We start from the raw sequence: 12,357 nt of genomic DNA, 5'->3' as shown, positions 1-12,357 counted from the left end.
GTTTATAAGCTATACAGCAAAGTACATACACAAATTTTAAAAATAAAATGCTGAGCTAAATAAACTCATGCAAATGCGAAGTGAAAAAAGCCAGGGTCTTCAATTATGATATCTGAAAAAGAGAAATTTCAGCTAGAAGCCTTAAGAAAGGCAAGGAGGGTACTAAAAGGCACAATTTTTCAATATATTACTGTTCAATATATATGTTCCAAATATCATGGTACTTACTTAGTGATACCCTGCCTACTTCTCAAAAAGGATTGGAGAGAACTGTACATCTAATATTACAAGGACATACATAAAATAGAAACAAAGTGAAACAGAAATAGGTAGGGTAAGAAACACATCAGACCATGATTTGACCAGGCCAATGAGTGTTCTTAACTATTTTGGGGTCACAGAGCCTTTCCAAAATGTCGTGAATGCTACAGATACCCCACCCCACCCCAGCCCCGAGCAATTCATTCATGGACATAACCACACAGCTTTGTTTGATCCCTCTACACAACCTCCAAAATAGATCTGCATGCTCATGGACTCCTAAGCAATCTGCAGACCCCAGGTTAAGAACTTGGAAAGTAAGCAACAGAGAAGGTGTGAATTTGAATACAGTAATTTAAAAACTGAGTTCACAAATAGAAGTGATAGAGTAAAAATACATTTCTTGAGAGTACACAAATGCTTTATAAAAATGGATCATATATTCAGGCCCAGAGAAGTTCTATGGACACTTAGAAATGTTGACACCACAGTACAGTAAGATGACAGCAATGACCTATGCATTCATTATGTGGAAATATAAAAAATAACACTTGGGCCAAAAGGAGATTCCTAATAACAAAAAATAGCACATGTCAAAGTGACAGAGGACAGAAAAAGCTCTGAGAAAAAAGTTGTAGACCAAAGTAACTACTTTTACTAGAAACATTAAAAATACAATTAACTGTATCTAAATAATTAATCTTAGAAATGTGAAGAAAAAGAGAGAGAGAGAGAGATGGAATACATACAGTTGGACAAAACAATTCGATTAGTAAACAAAACCAAGAGTTGGAGCTTTACAACACTCAACGTCTGTCATAAGAAGAAAAAAAGTAAGACAACCAAACAAAAATGACAACTAAATTCAAGGGCAATTAAAATATTACCAGGATGTTCTATTACACTGTTCAAGAACCTAAATAAAATGAAGGATTTGAAAACACATAAAACAGTGAAGAAATGTGAAAAGAAAGGACTAGGTTCTGCTCACGCTTTGAAAAGTACCTGGTCTTACCATAGTTCTGTGAGGACCCGTCAACTATTCAGAAAGGGGGTCTCATTCCCCACGTTCCATAAATTGTTGAAAGGAGGGAAGAGAGGGTGGGGGGAGGAGGAGGAGAAAGTGCATATTCCAAAATGCAAGAACCGCATAAAACAGTGGAGAGAAACTGGGAGTGGAGAGAGCGTCTGGGCGGGTGGCCAGGAACTCCCTGTGGTTTGTTCAGAAGGGGCAAACCAGGTTGGCTGAAATGGGGGCTTATGTGCAGAAAAGCCCCTGCAGGTTGGTTTTAAGGAGAGTGGTGACATGTGCAAAGAGATGCTTTAAGAAAATCGATTTGGCTGGGGTGTGCAGAGGCACACGGAAAGAGACACCAAAGGTAGGACCCAGATGATTGCTCAATAAGGAGAGGCCGGGCCCAGGCAAGGCCAAATAGGGATGGCCGAGGAGGTAGATCTAGGGGAGGGGTCTGCTGTCCCACCCACACTGAACAGGCGTCTTGATTCTCTCTGCACTCATGGTAAATGACTGAAGACCCTCAGCACAGGCCACCTGCAGGAGACAGCCAGGGGCCACCCAGTCAAGCTAGTGGTACAGCAGGTTCTAGGTGACCTGACCAACTGGCGGTGCTATGTTTCACACACTCCTTCAAGGAGAAGAGCTGGACGGGAGCAACTGCTGTTCTCCAGGCTGGGACTCCCACTGTGATCCCCCAGCTGGAGACCAGTCCTCTGAAAATTCCTAGCCTGCCAAGTCCCACTTACTAACAACTATGACTTGCTCATTTTTATTCATCAAAACTATACATAACTGCCAAGCCAACCCCTTGATTAGCTGAAATAGCCAGCATTACCATGATGGGGTTATGGGATTCCAGCCATCAACTTTTGGAAAACTTCAAAATAGCTCAGACTGCCTCTGAGGAGCCTGGGGGAAAGTAGCACCAAAGAGATCCCAGTGGCCAAATGAAGGCCTGAGCACCTGGGACACTTACCAACTAGCCAGACATAGCACTGCCTGAGCCCATTCCTGGGGGCTGGGAGGCATGGGGACGGAGACAGAACTGCCACCTTCAAGCTCTGCTCACGGCAAGCAGACCTGACATTTGGGTGATGCTAGGGTTGCACGGATGCCCAGCAGAGGGCTCACACCCTGGACGGAATGCCCTAATCACTTGGGGAGCTTTAAAAACACACCCGTCTGAGCCCCTCCTCTGGGGATACCGACTGAGTTGGTCTTAACAGGACACAGGCGATGGTACTTTTGGAACAATACCCAGGGAGAGGACAGCCCAAAGCATGGGACACAGGCCACACAGACCATGCTGCTGCTAGGGGGAGGTTCAGGATGGCATCTGGGAAGGGTCCCTGTCTGGGACAAGGCCCAGGGTGCAGGCTGGAGGGAGTGAAGGAAAGCCTAAGCTCTGGTTTAATGGGAGGGCCTGCTGTGAGAGCGGCCACCTGGAAAACAGACAGGGTTGCCTTTCAGATCTCTGAGTGGGACAAGGGTCACACTGGGTCTCCACCCACCTTCAACTGCCAGTCACCAAAGCACTTTCATGGGTGGTTTCATGGCGAACAGGAGCCTTGGACCCTCAGAGGTACGTGGCCAGGTCCCACCATCCACATCTCACAGATAGGGAAACCGAGCCTTGGAGCCTCCTCAAGGCCACTGGAATAGGAGGGGCAGAACTGGGACCTCTGAATCGCCCTGCTTCCTATGTCCCCCAGCACTGGAAGCCAGACCAGACATGGGCCCTGCTGACAACCAAGGCATACCATGGTCTTGGGGGCCCTGGGTCTTGTAGAGGGGTTATCACTGGAAGGCACTAACTCCTTGTGCCAGGCTGAGTCCAAGGCAGTGTGAAACATCCTCTGGCCCATGGAATGAAACCTCAACCCTCTTGTGAAAGAGCCACCTGCCGGGGCGCCTGGGTGGCGCAGTCGGTTAAGCGTCCGACTTCAGCCAGGTCACGATCTCGCGGTCCGTGAGTTCGAGCCCCGCGTCAGGCTCTGGGCTGATGGCTCGGAGCCTGGAGCCTGTTTCCGATTCTGTGTCTCCCTCTCTCTCTGCCCCTCCCCCGTTCATGCTCTGTCTCTCTCTGTCCCAAAAAAAATAAATAAAAAAAATGTTGAAAAAAAAAGAGCCACCTGCCAAAGACCAACCTCACTCTAATCCAGAACAGAGATTAAAACACCACACCAGGGGCTTGCCACCCTCTCCCTCAACCCCAGAACGAATCCTTCCAGACCCTCCCTTTCTTCTGTAGCCTGTTTCGGTTGTCCCCACCAATGCCCAAGCCAGGTGAAAGATTCCATTTTGCTGCTAATGTATCTACTTTTGGATTCATCTTCCTTCAGCTGATTTGGACTATAAGCAGAGTTCTGTCTTCTAAAAGTGCCAAACTGCAACCTGATGTTAAAAGAGTTCACCTGACATTCTTGTATGTTTAACTCAACTTTCTCCCTCTGGCGTTCATTCTTCTGAATTTTGGCAAAGGTGAAGAGACGGCAAAATTCAGTCTCCTGGGCTTGGGAGTCAAACATGAACAATCGAAGGCCAGCTCTCTTTTTTGGGCAGGCCTCCATTTTAGCAGCTTTCCTGTTAGTTTACCCTCCCTTCCACTCCGCAAACCTGCTGAGTGTGGGGCACCCAGCTGGCCAAGAGGGGGCCTTGCTGCTAGTGTGGATGGCCAGGAGCACCTAGTTTGACACATTTCTTTTTGGCCCTGGGATCAGGGGGGTGGGTGGGGTCTCAGAGACAAAGCTATGGGGTGTGGGCTCCATCTGGGAAAGGGTTTCGAGCTTTGGTGTGAGCTCTTCTTTCTAGAGCTTCTCTCCAGCATGGATTTTCTGGTGCCGAATAAGGTGTGAGCTTCCCCTGAAGGACTTGCCGCATTTGTTACACTCATAGGGCTTCTCTCTGGTGTGGGTTTTATAGTGTTCGATCAGGGCTGACCTGTGCCGGAAGGCCTTGCCGCACTCGTTGCACATGTAGGGTTTCTTCCCTGTGTGGATTCTCTGGTGCTGAATCAGTGCCGAGCTGTGGCAGAAGGCCTTCCCGCACTGGCTGCACTCATAGGGCTTCTCCCCGGTGTGGATGCGCTGGTGCTCGATGAGGGATGAGCTCTGGCTGAAGGCCTTACCACACTTATGGCATTTGTAGGGTTTCTCGCCAGTGTGCGTCTTCCGATGCTCAATGAGGTTGGAGCTCTGGCTGAAGGCCTTCCCGCACTCTTCACATTTGTAAGGTTTCTTCCCCGTGTGAATCCGCTGGTGCCGAATCAGGTGGGACCTGTGACAGAAGGCTTTCCCGCAGAGCTCACACTCGTGAGGCTTCTTCAGGGTGTGGATTTTGCGGTGCTGGCTCAGGCCGGAACTCTGGTTGAAGGATTTCCCGCATTCCTTACACTGATAAGGTTTCTCACCTGTGTGAATGCGCTCGTGTTTTCGGAGACTTGAGCTCCGGCTGAAATCTTTCCCACATTCCCTACACTCATATGGTCTCTTCCCAGTGTGGGTTTTCTGGTGTTGCGTGAGGGCTGAACTCTGGCGAAAGGCTTTTCCGCATTCCCGGCATTCATAGGGCTTCTCCCCCGTGTGGATTATCTGATGTCTGAGAAGGTGCGAGCTCTGGCTGAAGGCCTTCCCGCACTCACAACACTCGTAGGGTTTCTCCCCGGTGTGAATCACCAGGTGCCGGAGAAGGTGGGAGCTCTGGCTGAAGGCCTTCCCACATTCCCGACACGCGTAGGGTTTTGCTGGCGGCGCAGTTCTGTGAGGTTCATTAGGTCCTGCGTGCACCCTGCTCACCTGTTCACAGTCACGTCTACTGGGTTCTTCTCCACTGTGGATTATCTGACACATACTAAGGTCTGATTTCTGGAGGAAGGTTTGGCCGAAAAGGTCATCGTCCTGGGGTCTGTGTACCAGGGGGGTACTCTGATGCTGAACAGGGCTTGAGCACAGACTAAAATTGCCCTCATAATCGTCATGTTCCTCGTCCTTCTCCCCAAGAGGGATCTCCTTATAAATAACAGCCATTTGCTCTAAGCCTCTTTCCTGAAGAAAAGGGTCCCCCAGGTCCTCCTCTGGGAAAAGTTCTTGCTGCATCTCTAATCCGTCCTCAAACACAAAGGTCTCACCAAGCTTGGCTGCTGGGGGAACCTCCATTGTGAATCTAGTATCACCCCCAATGACTGTATTTCTTAAAAGATGGTCTTCTTAAGGACACGCTTACTGTTCTCGTCACCTGGGAAGAAACCAAGGGACACTGTCAAGTCTGCAAATCAAGTACCTAGTAAGTGCCTCCTTCTTGTGTCATACTCTATCGTGGACATAACAAAATAAGCAGAAGATACAGTTTTGCCCTTGAGATGATCCCCACTGAATTAGCAAACAGTTTGATTTATCAGAAACAACTACAGGGGTGCCTGAGTGGCTCAGTTGTTGAGCGTCCAACTTCGGCTCAGATCATGACCTCACAGTTTGTGAGTTAGAGCCCCGCATCGGGCTTGCTGCTGTCAGCATTGAGCCCACTTTGGGTCCTCTGTCCCTGTCTCTCTCTCTCTCTCTCTGCCCCTCCCCCACTCACAATCTCTCTCTCTCTCTCTCTCTCTCTCAAAAAAAATACAAAATTTAAAAAAACTACAAAAAAGACAGAATCAAGTGCCACACTGTAGTGTCTAGAATCAAAAGGCTAAGGTTGTTCTGAAAGGCGGACTAGAATAGGAAGTAGAGCCATTGTGGAAAAGGGGCAAGATTCTAGCTACTGGAGGATGTTGGGGGTAGGGGGTTCTGAGGAAGGGCACAGACTTCCCTCCTACACTAGGTTGGCTGCACCCCCTCCAGCTAGGAGCCTAAGCCACAACACTGGGAGTCAGCCTAGACTTCTCTCTCTCTCACCCCATATGTCTAGTCTGTCCATTTCCTGAAGCTTTATTAAGAGGTCTCTGCCTGTCTGTCAGGTCACAGCTCAGGCCTCAGTGCAACTCCCCAGGAGTATTTCATTACTGACCACCAACCTCCAGCTTCTACTCCCTCTCTCTGGTAGTTCTCTACACTTACACCAGTGTCAAATCCCCAAACACAGGCCCGATCGTCCGTCTCAGGATCTTATAGCAGGTCAAATCCTTCACAAAGCCCTTCACACCTGGCCCTTCCAGCACCATCTGTAGCCTCTCCTTCCACATACTCCTAGTTGCTGTTTTCTCCTCCTCCTCTTCTTTTTTTTTTTAAATGTTTATTTATCTTTGAGAGACACAGAGAGAGAAACAGAGCGTGAGCGGGGAGGAACAGAGAGAGAGGGAGACACAGAATCCGAAACAGGCTCCAGGCTCTGAGCTGTCAGCACAGAGCCTGATATGGGGCTCGAACTCATGAGCCGTGAGAACATGACCTGAGCCAAAGTCAGACACTCAACCAACTGAGCCACCCAGGTGCCTGCTGCTTCCTCCTCCTAACTGATCCTGCTCCCTTCTCACACTGCCACTGGCTCATCTTTCCAGACTCAGTCCAAATGTCTTTACTCACCCTACAACTCTCACAATCTCAGCACATCCCCTGAGTGGCCCATGGAGCTCAGTGCACATGTCTCTCACAACACCCATGGCCGTGGATGGCAAACATCTGCCATCAGGACTCTCGCCACCACTGCCTGAGAGCTCCCTGAGGGCAAGGTACTGTGCTCTTTCATTTTGGAATCGCCAGCGCTCCCAGCACAACAGGACAAGCTCCACACACATTTGTTGAATAAATACATGACTGAATGGAGGGAAAGCCATCTGTTTTTGTGCTAGAACTGATGGTCACACTTTTTGGGGGGAAGGGAGCAAAGAATTCTTTATTTAAATAAATTGTATGGGAGATACCAATAAAGAAAGAAAGACAATGATTCCAATCAACAGGGGTTGTTTCCATAGGGACTGCCCATTCGTCCCCCCCACCATCCCACTATGGTGGCCTCTGAGGGAACCCCTCAGGATCCCCTTCCGAAATTGCTGTGCAAGCTGAAGGGAAACTCCCCAGGTACCAGGATAATGATAACAGCTCATGTTTACTGAGTATCTACTATGTGCTAGGCACCACTAGATCTTCTACAGGCACATTTGCATTTAACCCTAACTCTATACCCAGGTATTATTAACGGTACACTGAAGCATGGAGAATGAGCTGCTCAAAAGACATGCCATGCTAAATTAATCAGCATAGTCACGATGGAACTCATTTCTATTTGGAAACTTTTGTTTTGTTTTGTTTTAAATGAATTTCCAGGGGGTAAAAAAGCCCCGTGTAAAAAGAAGCATAGAACTGAAGGATTCTCAAAAATTCTTTGACCACTTAACTCTCCTCCCCCTCCTCTTCAGGAACCATAATCTCCAATCCTTCAGGCTCTCTAAATCCACCTCATCAGGTCTAACAACCCAACAATTTCACCCAGGTTCTCCTCTTTTAGTCCACCCTTCCCTGTCTAGCTTAGATTTTATCGTGGATCTAACAACTATGGACTCTGACCAGCATCACGTTCCTCACCTCCTTGCCCTGCTGTAACCAGTTGCCAACTACCAACCTCCTCCGTCAATTCCTCCTAAGATGTTAAATGTTGCCAAAGAAAATCATACGACTGTGTACTGCACTGAGACAGATTTCAAGTTTCCAGTTTCAGCAGGGTCTTCAGCTGTCGCATCCAATGACCTCCTTATGGCCAATCCCTCTCTTCTCAGACTTCACTTTCCCACCCCTTTTGGCAATGCTCACCAATAGCTCCCTTCTCAAAACCCTTCATTTCAGAAGTTGCAAACTGGCAGCCTGGGGATCCTGCCACAGCCGCTTTTGCTTGGCTCGCAAAGAGTTGAACTTTTCCTTTTTGTTTGACTTAGCTGCCAATACTGAAAACTCAGTAAGTTTCAGGCTTTCTCTTGAAAACCTGGGAGATGTGATAATACAGGTCCACCCCTTCATTAAACCCACCTTGCCTACTACCTGAACACCTCAAGGTTTTGAACCACCCACCCACTCCCACCCCCTGTTTTATTCCCTTCGTTTCTGCAAGTTTTCCCCCTAGTTTTAATGCTTTCTGGTTTTTTTTTTTCTTGGGTATCTGTGATTGCAACTCTTCCTCCACCCACCTGTTAAATCCTGGTGTTTTAAAGTTCCCTCCTTAGGGGTTTTCCATTCCCATTACGGACCACCTATACGCTGACGTTCCCACTCTGTTTAGAAAGTTGGCAATCCTTTAACTGTCCTCAACAATGTTTTAAATATTTTTGTGCCGAAGATCCAAAGGTCTGGGACCCCATCATCCCACCTCTCCCGGGGTCTTCTTCGGCTCCTCCTGCATCTGTCACCCTATGCTTCAGGGAGCCCCCAGGGCCTGGGCACTGGGGATACCCTCGGACCGGTCAGGGTTTCCTGGATGGAGGCCCTCGAGCGGCCGCGGACACGCACACGCCACGCAAGCGGCGACGCTGGAGCCCCTACATGCTTCCCGCCGATGGGGGACGCCCACACCCGGGGCCACCGGAGGGGCAGGTGGTCACACTGGCTGACGCCGAGCCACTCACCTAGGTCGGGGCGGGGCCACTCACCTGGGCCGGGGCGGGGCCGCGGGCGGGCGGGGCGGGGCCGCACCTGAGCTGCTCCAACCCGCGGCTGACCCGGCCTCGCTCCGTGGCGGCTGCTGACGCGTAGCCCGCGGCGGCCCGAGCGCCCGGAGCCCCGCCCCCACCCGCGGGCACTTCCGGGACCGCTCTAGGCCGCGCGGAGGTCCTCGCGTCTCGGTGGTCCCGCCGCGCCGGTAGTCCTCCGCTTAGCCGCTCTGGCTCGGGGCACAAGGTCTGGGAATGGTCCCGGGTCCGTTCTCAAAGCGCTTCCTGGTCGTGGGGGAAACAGCTGGGTAGGCGTTGGCGGGAGTGAAGAAGAGGAAACTGAGACCGGGAGGGGCAGGCCGGCCTAAAGCCACAGGCCGAGGGCCGAGTTCCGGCTGCACTTGCCCTGGGGGTGGGGGCAAGCCAGAGGACACTGGGGCGGCTGGGGTTTTCGGGAGAAGGAAAGGTGTTCCCAAAGCTGTGGAGCCCGTCACCCCGCACAGGCCCAGGGGGCCTGTTTGATTCACCCTCCCTAAGTAGCCTTGGTCTTGATTGCCCAGCCGGTACCAATAGAGACTGAGATATGGAGAAGTGGCCCAGTGAGGATCCAGGAGGCTGGCAGAGTGGGCGGGACTCTCTCTGTTCCCTGGAGACCCCCAACTCCAGTACATCTGAGGGATGAATGACCTCCGGACATAAGGCGCCTGTTGGGGGAACCAGGATGGAAGAGGAGTATGTGCCTGAACCCCACCCCGCCCAACCCATACCCAGACGCTCAGCTCTGCTTCTGGTAAGAATTGCCCCTCTACCCAGTGCTCCCTGTTGGGCTCAGTTGCTCAGGTAAGGCCTTCCCTGCCTGTGGGAGAGCCTGGAGTGGGGAGAGGGGCATAGCCCCTATCACTGGAGACCAGTGGAACACATGTTCCTGACAGGAGAGATGCTGCCCACCTGTGTTCAGTACCTTCTGACCTGGTCCACAGGTGCCTCTGAGTCCCCCCCCACACACACACACACCCCTGCCTCCCTGCCCGGTCAGGGAGTAGGCAGGAGCTCCCCTCCGCCCTCCAAGCTAACAGCCTGGGCTCCATGAGAACCCAGTCCAGTCACCCCTTGAGCGTTGGACCACAACCTGCCATGCGGAACTAGGAGCAGCAAGGGCTGGTTCCTTTTTCTCTTTCTCCAGTTCCTCAGGTAACAGGAAGCCCAGGCCACCAGTCTGAGTCCCCTGGGGGCCAGTGGAGGGGCTGGGCCCGCCTCAAGGGTCTCAGGTGCTTCCTCTTCTGTAACAATCCCCTGTATCCCTACCCCCACACTCCCAGTCACTCTTTCAGCAGGGATCTCATGGTTCTCAGAATAGTTAATTGTTCACGTTTAATATTACTAACCCATCTTACAGAGGAGGAAAATCAAGATTCAGAGAAAGTTAGGGGCCTAAGGCCAGGGTGCAGATGTGAGAGGCAGTCAAGAGGCGCTCATCCCACAGTCTACTCCTAGGATATGTAACCCACAGAGCAGTAATAATCTGCATCATCCTCAGGCTGCACAGGGCTGATGGTCAGAATGCAGGCGTTGTGGGCGGCGTCCGTGGCTGCTGAGAAGCGGTCAGGGATGTCAGGGGGCCGGTGGTAGTCCTCCTCTGAGCGGTAGTAGAGGAGGTGTCGGGGGGCACTGCCTGCCCGTTGCTGATACCAAGACACGCCGTACTCCCCAATGATGGCATGGCGGGGGCTGAGAATGCAGGAGAGTTGGGCCACTTGACCTGGGAAGACAAGCAGTGGATCCGGCTGGGCCAAGCCTGGTTGAAAGACAGAGAGAGAGAGACACCCATGGGCCCAGGCCTGACATGGGCTCCTTTTTTTCCTGCCCCAACCTGGTGAAGGCTCCATGGAGACTGACTCCCAAAAGGCCCATAGCCCAGTGCCATGGATTCGAGGTTGGATGGGGCACAGAGTTGGTGACTGTTAAATCCTCGTCGGTGGTATGTTCCCAAGGATCTGTGTTCAGTGAGCGCCTAGAGTTCAGAGGGTGGGACTGGTGGCCTCTGGGTCCTTCTGCTGCCCACCCCCATTCCTTGCCCTGCAGACCCCTACCCCTCAGTCACACTGGCTCTTCCAAACCCTGGCTATGGATTAACCACCACCAGGAAGCCTCCTGGGCTGTCTCACCCATCGACTCAACCTCAGACAACTGGCTGCTGGGAATCTTCTCAAGGATAGGTTGTCCCTGAGGTCCTGTAGGGTAGCTTCCCCTGTGAAAAACTAAAAAGACCCCAAAGACTCCGAATCCAAAGGGATCCTAACAATCTCGTAATTCACAAATGGTGAAACTGAGGCCCATACAGATATGTGACTTGCCCCAGGTCTAGGGCAGAGCCATCTATAGCCAGTTCTCCCCTCCACCTTAATGCCTTTTCTAGAACCCTCCCACTGCCCACATTGATTTGTTTCCTTGCAGGGGCCTTCTGGAGCCAGTTCCACCCCACCCCACCCCAGGTGAGCCAGGCCTAGGGAGAGCTCACCTGACAGGAGGGCCCCAGTCAGAAGAAGGGCCAGATGCCAGCAGGCCATGGCCAGAGGCAAGGAGGCAGACAGGAGTTGTTCTGTTGGGAGTGTTCCAGGTGCTTCAGAGCACAGGCAGGGGAAGCCCCTGGACCATGACAAGGCATGCAAATCAGTCCATTAACTGGGGGTGGGGACTTGGGGGTATAGTAGCTGGAGCCCAACAGCTGGCCCTATCTTCCCAGATGTCTTTGGGGTCCTGGCCCACAGGGACTTCCGAGGAGCCTGGAAATCTACACATACACCCGTATGTGTGTTATAGCAGGTAGATCCTTTTTTATTGAGGTGTAACTCACATGAGGTAAAGTTCACAGATTTTAAGTGTATGGCTTGATGACTATACCATTCTCCTGTTATTAGACATTTGGGTGCTTTCCAGTCTTTAGCTATTACAACTAAAACCGCTGTGAACATCCCTGTCAATGTCTTTGGCGCACCTGTGCTCTCACTTCTTCTGGTAGACACCTGGGGCTGGAGTTGTCTGGTGATAGGGAACATGTACATTTCGCTTTAGTAGATTACATAAGTGTTCCCCACATGGTTGTACCAATCTGCACTGCCACCAGCAGGTAGGGGAGTTCCAGGGACATCCTTGCCAGCACTTGACATGGTCAGTCCCTTTAATTTGCCAGACAGAGGGGAGCTGACTTCCCAAGTTGGTATTCAAACTTGAATCTCAGAATCTCCTCGTCTTCATGAATTCAGGCAAGTTCCTTGCCCTCTCTGTGGCTCAGTTTCCTCATTAGGAAAATGAAGATGAGCATAGTGCGAGCCCAAAGGTTGGGAAGAAGCAGACGGGATTTATTTGCCGAGTGCCGGGGACAGTGCATCTATTAATCATGCCTTGCATTTTCTGTGTTCTGATGCTTTGACATTTGGGGCCTTGCTGACCTTGGAGGGACTCACTGACCCTCTCAGAGCTAGCCAGTTCCTGAAATAATGCAGGCACTTAT

General features: G+C 51.3%; 2 protein-coding genes across 4 annotated transcripts; both read right to left on the bottom strand.

Moving 5' to 3' along the window:
- Window positions 1–597: 597 nt before the first annotated feature.
- Window positions 598–9,504, bottom strand: ZNF70 (zinc finger protein 70). 2 transcript variants are annotated; one of them, XM_058692832.1, is made up of 3 exons: window positions 8,823–9,504; window positions 3,412–5,512; window positions 598–3,179 (listed from the first exon to the last, which is right to left on the bottom strand). In XM_058692832.1, the coding sequence occupies exon 2, from the start codon at window positions 5,431–5,433 to the stop codon at window positions 4,087–4,089; it is 1,347 nt and encodes a 448-aa protein (XP_058548815.1). In that variant the 5' UTR covers window positions 5,434–5,512; window positions 8,823–9,504; the 3' UTR covers window positions 598–3,179; window positions 3,412–4,086. The 2 variants fall into 2 exon arrangements, with proteins under 2 accessions (XP_058548815.1, XP_058548816.1); XM_058692833.1 differs by lacking the exon at window positions 8,823–9,504 and adding an exon at window positions 8,567–8,783.
- Window positions 9,505–10,200: 696 nt separating this feature from the next.
- Window positions 10,201–12,051, bottom strand: VPREB3 (V-set pre-B cell surrogate light chain 3). 2 transcript variants are annotated; one of them, XM_058692844.1, is made up of 2 exons: window positions 11,365–12,051; window positions 10,201–10,605 (listed from the first exon to the last, which is right to left on the bottom strand). In XM_058692844.1, the coding sequence occupies exons 1-2, from the start codon at window positions 11,411–11,413 to the stop codon at window positions 10,337–10,339; spliced, it is 318 nt and encodes a 105-aa protein (XP_058548827.1). In that variant the 5' UTR covers window positions 11,414–12,051; the 3' UTR covers window positions 10,201–10,336. The 2 variants fall into 2 exon arrangements, with proteins under 2 accessions (XP_058548827.1, XP_058548826.1); XM_058692843.1 differs by having other exon boundaries at window positions 10,201–10,641; window positions 11,365–12,006.
- Window positions 12,052–12,357: the final 306 nt, after the last annotated feature.

Source organism: Neofelis nebulosa, chromosome 11 (genome assembly GCF_028018385.1).
Source record: "Neofelis nebulosa isolate mNeoNeb1 chromosome 11, mNeoNeb1.pri, whole genome shotgun sequence".
Lineage (NCBI taxonomy): Eukaryota > Metazoa > Chordata > Mammalia > Carnivora > Felidae > Neofelis > Neofelis nebulosa.
The sequence above is the reverse complement of the archived record's forward strand: the minus strand, read 5'-3'. Positions and strand labels throughout refer to the sequence as shown.

Excerpts from the sequence above, each read along its gene's own strand:
- ZNF70 (XM_058692832.1), bottom strand. The coding sequence starts at position 5,433 with ATGGAGGTTCCCCCAGCAGCCAAGCTTGGTGAGACCTTTGTGTTTGAG.
- VPREB3 (XM_058692843.1), bottom strand. The coding sequence starts at position 11,413 with ATGGCCTGCTGGCATCTGGCCCTTCTTCTGACTGGGGCCCTCCTGTCA. Across the intron at positions 10,642-11,364 it reads GACTGGGGCCCTCCTGTCAG|GCTTGGCCCAGCCGGATCCA; the intron begins GTGAGCTCTCCC and ends TCTTTCAACCAG.